Genomic DNA, 17,599 nt, shown 5'->3' with positions numbered 1-17,599 from the left:
AGGAACAAAAACAGATGTAAAGGAGGTACCACATGCTGAAGGAAGAGTCGGAAAATACAGGCAGCTTTGTTGGTTTCACAAAGGCAGAGAAGGGCAAAGAAGCAACCTCAAAATCTAAATCCAGTACTATCACTGCTACATGATCAAGGGAGGAGTCACTTAATTGCTGAATGCCTTAGTTTTCCTACCTATGATGCTGAGAGATATCAGTACATTGAATATGCTTACATTTTAATTACTGGATGCATATAAAAGTCGAACCCAAGAGGAGTTATTTTGATAATTAAGCAAAACAAAATTCGGACTACTAATCATCATTCAGGTGTCAGTTCACACGATCACCTTCTCTAAACCACCTATCAAAACTAACTGCATTCTCCCATCCTCACATTTCTGTGAGATTTTTTCCCTCCTAGAATTTATTACTACCTGAAATTGCCCTGTTTAGTCATGTGTTTGTCTGCTCTCTCTCAGCCATGAAAATGGCAATATTTTCCTATCTTACTGCTTTATCTTGCCTGGCTCATTAACTTCCTGTTGAATGAATTAATACTAGGTTAAAGTAATTTGAAGGCCGGACGCAGTGGCTCATGCCTGTAATCCCAGCACTTTGGGAGGCTGAGGCAGGAAGATCGCTTGAGCCCAGGAGTTTGAGACCAGCCTGGCCAACATGGCAAAACCCTGTCTCTATAAAAAAATACAAAAATTAGCCGGGTGTGGTGGTGCACACCTGTAGCCCCAGTAACCGGGAAGCTGAGGAGGGAGGATGGATTGAGCCTACGAAAACAAGGCTGCAGTGATCGCACCACTGCACTCCAGCCTGGGCAACAAAGTGAGACCCTATCTCAAAAAAACATAATAATAACAATAATAATAAAATTCTAGGGCTGGGCAGGGTGTCTCACGCCTATAATCCCAACACTTCAGGAGGCCAAGGTGAGAGGATCACTTGAACCCAGGAGTTTGAGACTGCTCTGGGCAACACAGTGAGACCCCATCTCTATTCAAATAATTTTAAAATTTTTAAAAATAAAATTCTAGGAAATGCAAACTAATATATAGTGACAGAAAGCAGAATAGTGGCTGCCTAAGAACAAAGGAGGGATTATAAAGAACATGAGGCAAAATTACCAGGGGTGATAGATGTGTTCATTATCTTGACTATGGTGGTGGTTTCCCAAGTGTATATGTATGTCAAAACTGATCAAATTGTACATTTAAATATATGCAATTAATTGCATGTCATTTATACCTCATTAAGGCTGGTTAACAAATAAAACAGGCTTATAATCCAAAAAATAATGAATCATTCAAAATTATGTGTATTATGTTCATAACCCGGCTTTTTGGGTGGTGCATAATACCAGGGCTGGAGGGGAGAAGGAATTACTCCATTTCAAACTGTCATCTTTAGCACTTGCTGCTTTGACTATGCCCACACTTCTATGCTTCTAAATTAACAAACTGGACAATGTAGGGACTATTACTACCCAGACCTTTTCCCAACCCCCAGCCCCGTCTTTTTCTCTCCTAAAGCAGCAGATCCTTACTTGTCTGGAAGAGCAGACACCAGGAACAAAAGGCTCAATGACTATTTGACAGATTAAAGAATAGACAACTGTTTATTTAAAAGCTCCCTAAAGAATTAGAACATTTGAGGCTATACACTGTTATGTTGAAATGCAGTTATATATTACCCAGTCTGTAAGCACTTGCCAACCGACCTGTCCAAGTCACTCACTTCCTACGAGTTCTCAGTTTTCTTTTTTCTCCCCTTTTTAAATTCCAGATCCATGTATGAATAACATGCCAGGTGTGTTTGGAGGAGACATTCCTAATATTTTGAAAAATCTCATTCAGGCCGGGTGCGGTGGCTCACGCCTGTAATTCCAGCACTTTGGGAGGCCAAGGCAGGTGGATCACGAGGTCAGGAGTTTGAGACCAGCCTGGCCAACATAGTGAAACCCTGTCTCTACTAAAAATACAAAAATTAGCCGGGCATAGTGGCGCGCCTGTAGTCCCAGTTACTTGGGAGGCTGAGGCAGGAGAATCGCTTGAACCTAGGAGGCGGAGATTGTGGTGAGCCGAGATTGCGCCACTGCACTCCAGCCTGGGCAACGGAGTGAGCCTCCGTCTCCAAAAAAAAAAAGAAAGAAAAAAAAAAAAGAAAAGAAAATCTCATTCAAATAGCCTCAATAGCTTGAATCGTTTTTTAAATGTCTGAGACAGTGACCATAATTGAACAATCATGGAAAAGAATAGACAATGGGTCTTAAGTGTGAGTGGTATATAGAGTGACTATACAAAATAGCAGGATCACTATCTGAAAACAACAGGTCACACTACTGTTTGACAACAGAATTAAGGCTTACAAATGGTTAGCAATAGTTACAAAATAATAGAAGCAACACAGTGATTAAAAGTAGGGATTCTGTCTCCACCACCTACTAGCTGTGAGGTTAGGCAATTTACTTAACCTCTGAAACTCAGTTTACTCATCTTTACAATGGGGCTAATAGTAGCCATCTGATAGGGCTGTGGTCAGAACTAAGCAAACGTTAGCTATTAGTAGTAGTATTATCCTGACCTTTCAAAGGATCTCATTAACTCACTAATCCTCCTTAGTTTCAAATCTTGTCATTTACTAGCATGTTGCTTATGGGCCTCGGTTTCCTCATCCATAAAACGGGTACCAGTAAAGTGACCTGACTGTTAAGGTTGCAGTGAAGGATTAAATAACGAGATGCGGCTCCCTTCCTTTCCATCTCCCAAAGCGAAGATCGCAGAGGAAGGAAATACTTCTAGTGGCTGCAGATACAGTCAGTTTTTCCATTTCTGGCACGTGAGGGGTAGGAGGAAAAGAAGACACAAAGGGGCATACAAAAGGGTCAGGGGTCCTGCGTGAAGTCCCCAAATGCACGCAAGTGGCACAGTGACCCAGAACGACTAGACCACTGGGGGTCCGGCCCCGCGCAACTCCCCTCTCGTGTCCCAAGGAGCCTCCCCAAGTGAGCAGGGTTATTTCGGAATCACCATGAGGCAATTCTCATGAGGCAATGGGTCAGGAATGCGGCGCTGAGCCGGGCCACTGGCACCCGTGGTTCCCTCGGCGGCTCTACCTGCCCCGGGCCTGACGGGCATCCCCGGGGCTGCCGCAGACGGAACTCGGGGAAGCAGGAAATGAATGGGGACCCGATGGGTGGGGGCGCGGTGGGGCCGGCCCCCGGCCCCGGGAGGGCGAGGGGACAAGGAGGAAACCGGCTCCCAACCCCGATCCGGGGCGGGAGCCCGAAGCCCGGCCGGGGCGGGAGCCTGAAGCCCGGCCGGGGCGCCCCCTTCCGGACGGGGCTAACCGAACGCGGCGGGGGCCGGGCCGAGGCCCGGGCCGGGCCCCTCGGGGCTCCTCACCTCCGCGATGTCATGTTCCTCCCGCCCTCCGGCTCCGCGACGGACCCGCTCCTTGCTCAGGCTCCGCTGGGCTCGGTCACATCGGGCTGGCCCGAGGGAGGCCCGCTCGGGACCGGACGCGGGGCAGAGCCAGCCGGCCGCGCACAGACCCCCCTCCAGGCCTGGGGATCCCGGAGACTGTGCAGCCGCCCCCCGGCCCGGCTCGCTCCTCCTCCGCCCCCGCCCTTCGCCGCCGTCGCCCCCGTGATGTCATCGCTCGCGACGCCCGCCGCCACTTCCTGCTTCCCGTCAGCCGAGGACTGAGCGACGGCCGGGAATGGCAGCTCGGGGGCTCCGCGGATGCGCCACGCGCAGTGTCCAAAGCATGCTTGCTTCCTCCTGGAAACGGCGGCCGCCGGGTGTGAGCTGCGCGCTCCGCGTCTACGCCACCGACCCGTCCGGGCCCGCTGCCACATCGATTTCATTCATTTCGTTCCACAAATCGCCGCTCCACTCATTAGCTGTGGAACCTTGGGGAAATTACCTATGGTCTCCGAGCCTCGGTTTCCTCCGTTCTTTTCTTTCTATAAGATAAAGATAGTAGGCTGGGCGCGTTGGTTCACGCCCGTAATCCCAACACTTTGGGAGGCTGCGGCAAGAGGGTCGCTTAAGCCTAGGAAGGAGTTCGAAGCCAGCCTGAGCAAAAAAGCAAGACCTCATCTCTGCAAAAAATGCAAAAAACTAACCGGGCGTGGAGGCTGCGGCGGGAAGATAACTTAAGCCCGAGAAGTCGGGGCTGCAGTGAGTCGTGATCACGCCACTGCACTCCAGCCTGGGCGACAGGGCAAGACACTGCCTAAAAAAAAAATAATAGGCTGGGCGCGGTGGCTCACGCCTGTAATCCCAGCACTTTGGGAAGCCGAGGTGGGCGGATCCCGAGGTCTAGAGATCGAGACCATCCTGGCCAACATGGTGAAACCCCGTCTCCACTAAAAATTCAAGAATTAGCCGGGCGTGGTGGGAGGCGCCTGTAGTCCCAGCTACTTGGGAGTCTGAAGCAGGAGAATCGCTTGAACCCGGGAGGCAGAGGTTGCATTGAGCCGAGATCGCGCCACTGCACTCCAGCCTGGCAATAGAGCGAGACTCCGTCTCAAAATAATAATAATAATAATTACAATAAATACTAGTTTGGGGTGGGAGCGGTGGCACACGCCTGAAATCCCAGCACTTCCCTTTGGGAGGCTGAGGCAGGCGAATCGCTTGTGTCCAGGAGTTGGGAACCAGCCCGGGCAAAATAGTGAAATCCTATCTCTACAAAAAATACAAAAATTAGCCGGGCGTGGTGGCGCGCGCCTGTAGTCCCAGCGCCTGTAGTCCCAGCTACTCGGGAGGCTGAGGTGAGAGGATTGCTTGAGCCTGGAAGGTCGAGGCTGCTGAGAGCCGAGATCGCGCCACTGCACTCAGGCCAGGTATGCTGGCTCACGCCTTCATCCCAGCACTTTGGGAGGCTGAGGCAGGAGGATTGCTTGAGCCTAGGAGTTCAAGACCAGCCTGGGCAACATGACGCGACCATGTCTCAAAAAAAAAAAAAAGCCGGGCGGTGGGGAAGTATTACTTTGGACACTCTGTGAAGCTCGAGCAAGAGAGCAAGGCCACAAACACAGAAGCCAGTCAAAATACGGAATACTATAGTATTCTGGTCTGGGAATAATGGTGGCTCAGACCAGATTGAGAAGAGTAGAGCTTTTACTTGATTGATGCGCATATGACTCATTGAAGGCTACAGATCTAGCTAAGCGTGATGGCTCACGCTTGTAATCCCAGCACTTTGGGAGGCCAAGGAGAGCAGATCACTTGAGGTCAGGAGTTCAAGACCAGCCTGGCCAACATGGTGAGACCCCCGTCTCAACTAAAAATACAAAGATTAGTCGGGCTTGGTGGCGCACACCTGTAGTCCCAGCTACTCCGGAGGCTGAGGTGGGAGAATTGCTTGAACCGGACAGGCAGAGGTTGCAGTGAGCCCAGACTGCACCACTGTGCTCCAGCCTGGGTGACAGGGCGAGACCCTTTCTCAAAAATAAATAAATAATAAAGGCTACAGATCTAGTGAATGGCAGAGCCATAAGTTTAACCCATATCTATATGGCTCCAAAATCCTCATTTTTTTAATGCTTGCCCATTTCATTCATATACAAATGACTCTCATACTGTGTGCTAACTGCTTCAGCACTCATGTGCTCCTTACAAAGATCACCTTTAATATATGCCAGTTTAATTCACATAAGAGCCATTTAACAAGCAGTTGTCCCTCTCCCTAAATCCTGGCCACCTAGATGACAAGCAACATTTTAACTGATCTCAGGCCTGCAGGCCTAAACTTCCTAATCCAATCTCCACATAGTAGCCAGAGTAATCTAAACTACAAAACTAGGCGGGGCGCGCGGGGCGCGGTAGCTCATGCCTGTAATCCCAACACTTTGGGAGGCCAAGGCAGGTGGATCACCTGAGGTCAGGAGTTTGAGGCCAGTCTGGCCAACATGGTGAACCCTCATCTCTACTAAAAATACAATTAATTGTGGCCAAGTGTGGTGGCTCACGCCTGTAATCCCAGCACTTTGGGAGGCCAAGGTGGGTGGATCACCTGAGGTCAGGAGTTTGAGACCAGCCTGGCCAACATGGTCAAACACAATCTCTACTAAAAATACAAAATTTAGGGCCGGGTGCGGTGGCTCACGCCTGTAATCCCAGCACTTTGGGAGGCGGAGGCGGGCAGATCACGAGGTCAGAAGATCGAGACCATCCTGGCTAACACAGTGAAACTCCGTCTCTACAAAAAATACAAAAAATTAGCCGGGCGTGGTGACGGGCGCCTGTAGTCCCAGCTGCTTGGGAGGCTGAGGCAGGAGAATGGCGTGAACCCAGGAGGTGGGGCTTGCAGTGAGCCGAGATCGCGCCACTGCACTCCAGCCTGGGCAACAGAGTGAGACTCTGTCTCAAAAAAAAAAAAAAAAATACAAAATACAAAATTTAGCTGGGTGCAGTGGTGGGCACCTGTAGTCCCAGCCACTCAGGAGGCTGAAGCGAGAGAATCGCTTGAACCCAGGAAGTGGTGCTTGCAGTGAGCCACGATTGCGTCACTGCACTCCTGCCTGGGCGTCAGAGCGAGACTCCATCTCAAAAAAAAAAAAAAAACTGCAAAACTAGTCACTCCCTACATTGAATTCATCAATGGCTTCTCCTTGATTTTAGAATGAAGTCCAAAAAAAAAAAAAAGGTTTATCCCCCTGGATGTGGTGGCTCACCTCTGTAATCCCAGTGTTTTGGGACTCCTAGGTGGGAGGATTTCTTGAGCCCAAAGAGTTCAAGAACAGCCTGGGCAGAGTAAGACCCTTGTCCCTATAAAAAAAAAAAAAAAAGTTTTTTGTTTTGTTTGAGGTGGAGTCTCATTCTGTTACCCAGGCTGGAGTGCAGTGGCGCAATCCCGGCTCACTGCAAACTCCACCTCCCGGATTCAAGCAATTCTCCTGCCTCAGCCTCCCAAGTAGCTGGGATTACAGGCACCCACAACCATGCCCAGCTAATTTTTTTTGTATCTTTAGTAGAGACAGGGTTTCGCCATGTTGGCCAGGCTGGTCTCCAACTCCTGACCTCAAGTGATCCACCCACCTCAGCCTCCCAAAGTGCTGGGATTACAGGCGTGAGTCACCATGCCCGGCCCAAAAAAAAGTTTAAAAAAATTTTTTTAGACACAAGGTCTTGCTACGTTGCCCAGGCTGGTCTTGAACTCCTGGCCTCAAGCAGTCCTCCCACTTTGACCTCCCAAGGCCTTGGATTTACAGGCATGAGCCAATGCACCAGAGTTTTTTAACTCTGGTCCCCAATCACTTCACCACCCCCTGTCTCCCCACTACTTACTTCATTCTCTATGACCCAGCCATGCTGAATGACTTTCAGCTCCCATCAATATGCCATATTCTTTCCCAGCTTAGAGCCTTTTAACAATCTGCTTTCTTTCCCCAGAGGGTTCTTCCTGACTCTCCTCCACATCAACTCTATGCCTCTGATCTCAGGCTAGGAGCCACTTCCTCTGGAATACAAGTTTCACCTGATTCTCTAGTCCAGGTCAGATGGTCACCAAGACACCTATCCTTAGAACCTAACACGCTACACTATAAATCTAAGAGCCGTATCATATAGGAAGCATTCAATTAAGTTTTGTGGTTTTTTTTTTTTTTTTTTTTTTTTTAGACAGTCTCGCTCTGTCTCCCAGGCTGGAGTGCAGTGGCGCGATCCCGGCTCACTGCAAGCACCGCCTCCCAGGTTCACGCCATTCTCCTGCCTCAGCCTCCCAAGTAGCTGGGACTACAGGTGACCGCCACCACGCCTGGCTAATTTTTTGTATTTTTTTTAGTAGAGACAGGGTTTCACCGCATTAGCCAGGAGGGTCTTGATCTCCTGACCTCGTGATCCACCCGCCTCGGCCTCCCAAAGTGCTGGAATTACAGGTGTGAGCCACCGCGCCTGGCTGCCAATTAAGTTCTTGATCTAGCTGCCTGGGTGTCTATAAGCAAATCATTTGACTCCTCTGTGTCTGTTTCCTTCTCTGCAAAGTAGGAATCAAAATCCTACCATAGGATAGGTTTGTGAAGTACTTAGAACAGTGTCTGGCAAAGTCAGCACTTGATAAAAGCTGGCTATCATTTGTCTCTTTTCCAAAGTAAACTATTAGCTCTTTGAGTGCAGGAACTACTACCTTCCTAGTGTTTCCTATATTCTGCACACTCTGCAGCTAGAATGAATAATCTTTTAAAAATACAAATCTAATCATGTCACTCCCCTGTTGTATGAAGGAGGTTCAAACCCTCTAGCATTAAGTTGAACTCCTTCCCTTAGCACATCAGTCCCTTCTAGATATGGCCTGTGCCAACACCCTCACATAATCTAGCAGTTTCTAAAGGCTTCTAGCTGTTTCTTGCATCCCTGTCTTCCAAAATTTAGTTCCTACTGCGTGGAATACTCTTCAAACCCTTCTCCATCTGGAAAACAGTCATGCAAGGTTCAACTCCAACGTAAGCAGCTCCTCCAGAAAACATTCTTTCACTTTTTGAGAATAAAAGAGAGACTCCTTTCCTATGCTCCTGGGGCTGCCTCTTCATGCCTCTATCAGCACCTAACACATTTCAACATAATTGTGGGTTCTGTCATCGTTGTTCTGTGTCTTCCTTTAGATTATGATCTCCTTTTAAGGCAAAGTCATTGTCTTCCTTTTTTTTTTTTTTAATACAGACAGGGTTTTGCCATGTTACCCAGATTGGTCTAAAACCCCTGGGCTCAAACAATCATCCTGCCTCCGCCTCCCAAAGTGCTAGGATTACAAGCATGAGCTACCGTGCCCAGCCAGTCTTCCCATCTTTATATGCCTGGAGTAGTGCCTGGCATATTCATTTATATGGCCGGGCATGGTAGCTAACAGGAGGATCTCTTGAGACAGGAGTTTGAGACCAGCCTGGCAGCCTGGGCAACATAGCAAAAAAAAAAAAAAAAAAAACAAAAAACCTCAATCTGAATTTTTTATTATTATTATTTATTTATTTTTTGAGATGGAGTCTTCACTCTGTCGCCCAGGCTGGAGTGCAGTGGCACAATCTCGGCTCACTGCAAGCTCTGCCTCCTGGGTTCACACCATTCTCCTGCCTCAGCCTCCCGAGTAGCTGGGACTACAGGCACCCGCCACCATGCCCAGCTAATTTTTTTGTATTTTTTAGTAGAGACAGGGTTTCACCGTGTTAGCCAGGATGGTCTTGATCTCCTGACTTCGTGATCTGCCTGCCTCGGCCTCCCAAAGTGCTGGGATTACAGGCATGAGCCACCGCGCCCGGCCAACTCTATCTTAATTTTAAAAAGATATATTCATTTAGAAATTAATTCAGATAATAGCCATTACTTCATTTGAATTTCTTTCTCAATTATGAAAGCAATACAAGTTCCTTGCAACAAGCTAAACAATAAACAGTAATTTTCTGTGTTCCTTAATGCATACGTACTCCATATCCCAATCCCCAGCAGTGTTAATGGTTTGATGTATGTCTTTCCACACTTTATGCATATACAAACACACAAACTCATCCCACACACAGGCTCACACACATACATAACACATATAAAGATATTTTTCTATTTTATTTATTTTTATTTTTATTTTTGAGACAGAGTCTCACTGTGTGGCTCAGGCTGGAGTGCAGTGGCACGGTCTCGGCTCATTGCAAACTCTGCCTCCCGGTTTCAAGTGATTCTCGTGCCTCAGCCTCCCAAGTAGCTGGAATTACAGGCATGCACCACCATGCCTGGCTAATTTTTGTATTTTTAGCAGAGATGGGGTTTCACCATGTTGGCCAGGCTTTAAAAGATTTACTGCCTAACAAAAAAACAAAAAATACAGCTGAGGCAACATTGTGAGACCCCATCTCTACAAAAAATGTAAAAAAATTAGCCAGGTATGGTGGTGTGCACTGTACTCCCAGCTACTCAGGGGGCTGAGGTGGGAGGATTGCTTGAACCCAGGAGGTCAAGGCTGCAGTGAGCCATGATCTCACCTTGCATTCCAGCCTGGGCGACAGAGCGATACTCCGTCTCCAAAAAAAAAAAAAAAAAATTAGGCTGGGCGAGGTGGCTGACGCCTGTAATCCCAGCACTTTGGGAGACCGAGGTGAGCAGATCACCTGAGGTCAGGAGTTCAAAACCAGCCTGGCCAACATGGTGAAATCCCGTCTCCAATAAAAACACAAAAAATTTGCCGGGCACGGTGGCTCATGCCTGTAATCCCAGCACTTTGGGAGGCTGAGGCAGGCAGATCACGAGGTCAGGAGATCGAGACCATCCTGGCTAACACAGTGAAACCCCACCTCTACTAAAAATACAAAAAATTAGTCAGGCATGGTGGCGGGCACCTATAGTCCCAGCTACTCGGGAGGCTGAGGCAGGAGAATGGCGTGAACCCAGGAGGTGGAGATTGCAGTGAGCCAAGATCATGCCACTGCACTCCAGCCTGGGCAAAAGAGCAAGACTCTGTTTCAAAAAAAAAAAAAAAATTAGCCAGGTGTGGTAGTGGGCGCCTGTAATCCCCGCTACTCAGGAGGCTGAGGCAGGAGAATGGCTTGAACCCAGGAGGCAGAGGTTGCAGTGAGCCAAGATCACGGCACTGCACTCCAGCCTGGGCAACAGAGCAAGACTCCATCTCAGAAAGAAAAAAAAAAAAGATTAAGTGTCTGCAAAAATGTCTGCTTTGTGATTAAAGTGCTGCACAAATTTCAGAGAATTTTATATATGGCAAAACTAAACTTAATAAAAACATTTACTTTATAACATGATATTTTGCCCAACTAATGAATTGTAAATCTTGCAATACCGCAACAAAACACAAGAGGGGGTTCATCTACGTTTTTATTTTAATGACAGGTCATTCAACACATATTTTGGGGCGTTTACTAGGTGAAATTATCTGAGATTGCCAGAAATTTTGAGGGGCCCACGTAAGCAACTGTGCATTTCATTCATTCATTGTGGTACATTTTCTGCAGCTGAAGTTTCTAAGAGGTGCTTTGCTGAGGAAGCTAAACAAATAAAGCTGCTGACATTCCCATTCTCAAAAAAAAGGGCAGTGTTCATCTGATCATTGTATTTGTATCCTCAGTGAATCAGAACCAGAAAAAGGCTAAATGATTCCCAGAGACACTGCCATGAAGCAGGTGGTTTCGATCTGAAAAAATCAAGGTGAAAAGCTCTAGCAACCAGAAAGAAGCGAATGGAGGAAAATGGAAAACGCAAGCTAGAAGGTATTACAAATGTGTACATGTTGGCTTAAGGGCTTTGAAGCAGTAAAGAACTATGACATATACTGTGTTGTGTATTTTGCAAAAGATAATAAGTATTCTTATTTTTAATTCTAACATGAGCAAAACTCTCATGCATCTTCATTAATCATCTCTTTAATCTTGCAGCCTAATGGTTAAGAGTGCAATCTTTGGAATCAGATCTATGCTGTGAGCAAGTTACTTAATGTCCTTGAGACTCAGTTTCCTCATAATAGTATCATTCACAGGTTGTTGGGAGAATTAAATGAAATAAAGCAAGGCACATTGCATGCAATATTGCTTATTATCTCCCATGCATAAACTTTAGCAGAATACTTGACAACAACTAGGATGTTGATGATCAGATGATTGTAGTGGTGATGGTGACAATAACAAGAGCTAACAGTTCGCCAGGTGCGGTGGCTCACGCCTGTAATCCTAGCACTTTGGGAGGCTGAGGCGGGTGGATCACTTGAGGTCAGGAGTTCAAAACCAGCTTGGCCATCATGGTGAAACCCTGTCTCTACTAAAAATACAAAAAATTAGCTGGGCATGGTGTTGTGCGCCTGTAATCCCTGCTACTCGGGAGGCTGAGGCAGGAGAATCACTTGAACCCAGGAGGCAGAGATTGCCGTGAGCCAAGATCGTGCCACCACACTCCAACCTGGGTGACAGAGCGAGACTCCATCTCAAAAAAAAAAAAAAAAAAAAAAGAGCTAACACTTATGTAGCATTTACCATCCATCAAATATGCTTCTCAGTACTGTTTATATATTATTTAATGTTCCCAACATCCTTATGAAGTAAGTTACTATTGTTATCCTCACTTTAATTTTTTTTTTTACTTTTTTTAAGACACAGTCTCATTCTGTAGGCCAGGCCGGAGGACAGGAATGAGAAAGGCCATGTACAAGAGGAAGTAGCCGCTAAATCCAAGGTAAGGGAAGAGGGGACCACTGACCTAATCTCAAGTGACAAGATTAGAGCTCACTGCACTGCAGCCCAGATCTCCAGGACTCAAGTGATCCTCCCGCCTTAGCCTCCCGAATAGCTGGGACTACAGGCACTAACAACCACACTCGGCTAATTTTTTTTTCTTTTTTTTGTTGTTGTTATTGTTTTGAGACTGAGTCTGGCTCTATTTCCCAGGCTGGAGTGCGCTGGCACGCAGTGGCACGATCTTTGGAATGCTGGGATTACAGGCGTGAGCCACCGTGTCCGGCCTTTTTTTTTTTTTTTTTCTTTTGTGAGAATCTTGCTCTGTTGCCTAGAGCGCAGTGTCGCGATCTTGGCTCACTGCAATCTCCACCTCCAGATTCAAGTGATTCTCCTGCCTCCGCGCCTCGACTGGCTGGCATTACAGACACGCACCACCCACACCCGGCTACCTTTTGTATTTTTAGTAGAGTCGGGATTTCACCATGTTGGCCAGGCTGGTCTCGAACTGCCAGCCTCACAGGATCCTCCTGCCTCGGCCTCCCAAAGGGCTGGGATTACAGGTGTGAGCCACCGCACCCGGCCTAGGATTTACTATTTTTTTCTTAACGGGGAAATACTACATTCCCCATGATGCCCCAGATCCGGAAGGAAGTGAGACTCGCACTTCCCATGATCGCTTATAGACCGGAAGCCGGGACCTTAGTTCTCTTTCCCATCTTGCAAGGTAGGAATCGCGGGCTTGTCTGCAAGAGTTGAGTTCAGGACTCCCAATCCTTCGCCATCCGAACCTGGAGGGCATCCAGTCGACACCTACAGGGGTCGGACATGTCCAAGGCTAACTGAGAGGCCTTCCAGACGCTTCATTTTTGTTGTTTGGGTTTGCGGCAGGGGACAAAGAGGGTGAGGTAGAATGCCGTAGTGGCTCCCTCCGGCTCTTCGCCACTCTCTTGGGCTGGGGGAACGAGGCCCTTTCGGGGACCCGTAGCGGACTGGTGGGTGTCAGAGGAAGCGGGGAGACGGCGCGTGCACTGTGTTCCCGGTCCTGGGTTCCAGAGGATGACACTGAGCCTGTCGCAGCCACGTTGGGGTTCCGCACTGAAGCCAAAAGGTTTGGCGTCTCCCAGCGTCCGCGACCGGAAGTCGCTTCTTGGTCTTTGCGATCTTTTTCTGTTTGGGCTCAATTTGGGCTGATTCTGTTTGTGTCCTCAATTCCTAAATCGAGTTTCTTGAAAAGAGACACTGGTCTTAAGGGTTAAGACGAAAGGTACTGAAAGTAAGGGATTTCAAGTTCTGGTCTTGGTGCTTCTAACCTGTGGACACATTCTGCATCTACGTTTTCTAATTCGCAAAACAGTAATAAAAAATAGTAGTTGTACGGACTTCTGATCGCTCAGTATTTGGTAAAAAAAACCTAATAGGTGTGAGATAGTTTCAAATCCTCAAAAAAAAGAGTTTATAATGTATTGGGGAGACAACCCCCAAATGAGTCATAGTGAAGGTTGGAGGAGAATGGGTAGAGTTTGAGAGGAAGGCCTGTGTCTTACCGGGGGAGGGATTGTAGTCTGGGGAGCCCAGCCCATGCATCTACAGGTTCGTTATTGTCTTGTTAAAGAGATGACTGGTGAAATGCCTTTTTTATCTACAAAAAAATATTTTTAGATGGCGGGTGAAAAAGTTGAGAAGCCAGATACTAAAGAGAAGAAACCCGAAGCCAAGAAGGCTGATGCTGGTGGCAAGGTGAAAAAGGGTAACCTCAAGGCTAAAAAGCCCAAGAAGGGGAAGCCCCATTGCAGCCGCAACCCTGTCCTTGTCAGAGGAATTGGCAGGTATTCCCGATCTGCCATGTATTCCAGAAAGGCCATGTACAAGAGGAAGTACTCAGCCGCTAAATCCAAGGTAAGAGAAGAGGGGACCACGGACCATCATGTCTTAACCTTAATTGGCATTCTCTTACTGTTGATGCATTTGTGTCCTTGTAGGTTGAAAAGAAAAAGAAGGAGAAGGTTCTTGCAACTGTTACAAAACCAGTTGGTGGTGACAAGAACGGCGGTACCCGGGTGGTTAAACTTCGCAAAATGGTAAGATGTGGGGACTGTAAATTGGATTTTCTGCTCATGCTTGAATACTGTGAAGATGTTTTTGAATACTTAGATACTGTAAGTTTCTGCATACCGGAGAATTTCTGATAGAAAATAAAGGGCTCTGGGTTTGTAACTTGGCTTCAACATTTACTGTTAATCTAAAGTAATTTAAGTTACTCGTCTGTGCTTTATTCTTTTGCATATAATATGGGAATGAGGCTGGGTGTGGTGGCTCATGCCTGTAATCCCAGCACTTTGGGAGGCCCAGGCGAGCAGATCCCCTGAGGTCAGGAGTTCAAGACCAGCCTGGCCAACATAGTGAAACCACATCTCTAGTAAAAATATACAAATTAGCTGGTTGCGTGCCTGTAGTCCCAGCTGCTCAGGAGGCTGAGGCAGGAGAACCGCTTGAACCCGGGAGGCAGAGGTTGCACTACTGCACTCCAGCCTGGGCGACAGAGGGAGACTCTATCTCAAAAAAAGATAAGATGAGAATGAGGGTTTACCTCAAAGAGTTATTGTGGAGATTAAATGAAATAATACATAGCCTGTTCTATAGAACATTTCCCACTAGAGCAGTGTTTCTTGGCCCCCTTTACCACACACAAGACCCAGTGTAATCTCAGGATTTGCTCTGTAATTTTCATTATGAGAACATTCCCAAATAAGTTACACCATACAGTTTCACAGTTGAGGATCACTGCATGAGAGGGAAGATGACAGTTGTCTTGTGAACTCGTTTTCCTATTAGGTGATCATGTTTGTGGTGAAAGTGAGACTGCACTAATGATATGGTATAGTTGGAAATAGGTTATTGTGAGTTATTTGTAGTCATGTCTTTAATGGCCCTTGCATGGTGTCTAACTTTTGCAGAAATGATCTGCCAGTCCTAGTGTCTGGTTTTATGCAATTTGTTTTCCTTTGTGGATGAAGTGGAGATAAGACTTGTTGCTGTGAGGATCAGATGAAGTGACTAGGATATGAACACACTTTACTTGAATTGGAAAACAAGCCATGTATCCCTAATCTGCAAAATGTGGCATGTCGCACATGTAATCTCTGAGGTTTAGTTTTTGCTCAAGATTACAAAGGTGACTTGCTTGATGCTTTCTTTGCTTCAGCACATATCTCATTCATTAAATGGTTTCTGTCCTTTTTTGCACACAGGATGCAGAAGCATAATTGACCTTTTCCAAGTCTACTTAGCAGAAATGAAAATGGAATCGTATAAATACAGTATTATACTCTAAAATAAAAAGGCTATAGCAAAAGTTTGACTGACATAGCTCGCTTCTACTAATCTGAATGGCTTATTTAAATAAGTTGGATCTGTGGACTCTCTCCAGCCTAGATATTATCCTACTGAAGATGTGCCTCGAAAGCTGTTGAGCCACGGCAAAAAACCCTTCAGTCAGCACGTGAGAAAACTGCGAGCCAGCATTACCCCCGGGACCATTCTGATCATCCTCACTGGACGCCACAGGGGCAAGGTGAGAGTGCCTGTGCTTGGGGAGCACAGTGAGCTTCACTGCAGCTGCCTGGGGTGCCTGGTGGCAATGCGTTTGCACGCTAGGTGTAGTTTTCCTTTATTTACCTATGTTTGGGGCAAGGGGAAATGATCTGCAAGATACAACTTAGTTGTTGGAAATAACAAGTTTAATCCATGGTGATTTATTAGCCATTTCCTGCTGTTGATTATGTTACACATGTTCATTTACTCAAAAATGTATTTATGCCTGGAGTACTACCTTAGTAGCTTGCTGTGGTTGCTTCCAGAACTGCTGAGCTATATACATACACATGTAGAAATTTCCTTTACCCAAATTTAGATGCCTGTGATTTTATGAATTCAGAAGTCAGTTTTTAATTGCAGAAAACTAATTATTTTCTTTTTAACTTACAGAGGGTGGTTTTCCTGAAGCAGCTGGCTAGTGGCTTGTTACTTGTGACTGGTAAGAAAATTCTTGGATTGTGATGTTCTGTGAAACTTCCATTTATACATGCTTGCAGTAGTATACACATTTGTTTGCTACTGATTACATGGTAGACACTTAATGCCACAAGTGTCTGAGGCCCATTTCATTGCCTTGTGTGCAAGTGGGTTAGACAGGTGGTCTTTTTTGTGTAGCAGCATAACAAGTAATAGTCACCTAAATTGCAGGATGATGACTGTTCCCCCTTTTCCTTGCTAAATTAATTTTTCCCCCTTAGGACCTCTGGTCCTCAATCGAGTTCCTCTACGAAGAACACACCAGAAATTTGTCATTGCCACCTCAACCAAAATTGATATCAGCAATGTAAAAATCCCAAAACATCTTACTGATGCTTACTTCAAGAAGAAGAAGCTGCGGAAGCCCAGACACCAGGAAGGTGAGATCTTCGACACAGAAAAAGAGGTAAGTTTCTACTTGTCATCTCCTGTGTTAGCACTGGCCCTTCTACTTGGGAGTGAAAAGAAACAGACCTAAGCATTGTTGCTCAAAAAGAAGAAAAATGAAAGGTTAGATAATGAGGAATACTGGGAGATACTTAGTATTCCAGATTCTTCTAAATTGAATAGTTCTTTTAGCAGTCTGGGAGCTCAACTTAGAATCCTGAAGTTTGGTGGAATTGTGTGGGAATTAACTGCTACCATTGTATTGGGAATGTGCCCTTACTTATCCTTGATGTGTACTAAAGTATACAAAAGCTTAAGAGCTATTTTTGTTACATAAAAAATGGGTTGTGTTTCACAGCATTCCGAGGAAAGGATTGTCAAAATTGTCTTTAATGTTTTCTAAATATTCTTGGGGATTAGTACTTGTGAGACAGGCCTTCTTAGTTGACCTACAAGTAATTTGGTATGTGCCTGTTTTAAAATGTTTGATTTTCTCTTTAATTAGAAATATGAGATTACGGAGCAGCGCAAGATTGATCAGAAAGCTGTGGACTCACAAATTTTACCAAAAATCAAAGCTATTCCTCAGCTCCAGGGCTACCTGCGATCTGTGTTTGCCCTGACGAATGGAATTTATCCTCACAAATTGGTGTTCTAAATATCTTAAGAACCTAATTAAATAGCTGACTACATTTTGTTTGTGTCTCTTTTTTAAATTTTTGGTTTTTTAAAAATATTCTTACCTTCCTGAAGGTGTAGTTTGACCATGCCAGCTCACCTGGGGGTTTTCCTTTGTAGAGAATGGGATTGGAAGGGACTGGTGTCTACAAGAGAGCTTGTTTATTGGCTTTGCATTGGTGTTCTTGGCTTCAGATTCGTCTTGGTGCCTGGCTAATAACTTTTTCACCCACCCTCTACCAATGTAAAGTGGGGCCATTTTCCCACTTATCTCTGAAGGAGTCAGT

At 46.2% G+C, this 17,599-nt stretch overlaps 2 protein-coding genes across 9 annotated transcripts in view; one reads left to right on the top strand and one right to left on the bottom strand.

Annotated features, from left to right (window-relative positions):
• The window catches only part of PTPN11 (protein tyrosine phosphatase non-receptor type 11), a 97,545-nt gene extending 93,906 nt beyond the window's left edge, over nucleotides 1–3,639 (bottom strand). For 2 of the 4 annotated variants that reach the window (XM_054443519.2, XM_054443520.2), the window contains exon 1: nucleotides 3,409–3,639. In XM_054443519.2, the coding sequence (XP_054299494.1) occupies nucleotides 3,409–3,422 (14 nt within the window). In that variant the 5' untranslated portion in view covers nucleotides 3,423–3,639. The remainder of the gene's footprint in view (nucleotides 1–3,408) is intronic. The other 2 variants (XM_063647115.1, XM_063647116.1) reach the window with 1 other exon arrangement.
• Nucleotides 3,640–3,698: 59 nt separating this feature from the next.
• On the top strand, nucleotides 3,699–17,326 carry RPL6 (ribosomal protein L6). 5 transcript variants are annotated; one of them, XM_054444349.2, is made up of 9 exons: nucleotides 3,699–3,806; nucleotides 11,078–11,219; nucleotides 12,093–12,174; nucleotides 13,836–14,072; nucleotides 14,156–14,254; nucleotides 15,604–15,747; nucleotides 16,161–16,209; nucleotides 16,469–16,653; nucleotides 17,140–17,326. In XM_054444349.2, exons 4-9 carry the CDS (start codon nucleotides 13,836–13,838, stop codon nucleotides 17,290–17,292), a joined length of 867 nt encoding a protein of 288 aa, XP_054300324.1. In that variant the 5' UTR covers nucleotides 3,699–3,806; nucleotides 11,078–11,219; nucleotides 12,093–12,174; the 3' UTR covers nucleotides 17,293–17,326. The 5 variants fall into 5 exon arrangements, with proteins under 5 accessions (XP_054300324.1, XP_054300322.1, XP_054300319.1 ...); XM_054444347.2 differs by lacking the exons at nucleotides 3,699–3,806; nucleotides 11,078–11,219; nucleotides 12,093–12,174 and adding an exon at nucleotides 12,837–12,900; XM_054444344.2 differs by lacking the exons at nucleotides 3,699–3,806; nucleotides 11,078–11,219; nucleotides 12,093–12,174 and adding an exon at nucleotides 12,870–13,284.
• Nucleotides 17,327–17,599: the final 273 nt, after the last annotated feature.

The sequence above is a fragment of the Pongo pygmaeus genome, chromosome 10 (assembly GCF_028885625.2).
Source record: "Pongo pygmaeus isolate AG05252 chromosome 10, NHGRI_mPonPyg2-v2.0_pri, whole genome shotgun sequence".
Classification (NCBI taxonomy): domain Eukaryota; kingdom Metazoa; phylum Chordata; class Mammalia; order Primates; family Hominidae; genus Pongo; species Pongo pygmaeus.
The sequence above is the reverse complement of the archived record's forward strand: the minus strand, read 5'-3'. Positions and strand labels throughout refer to the sequence as shown.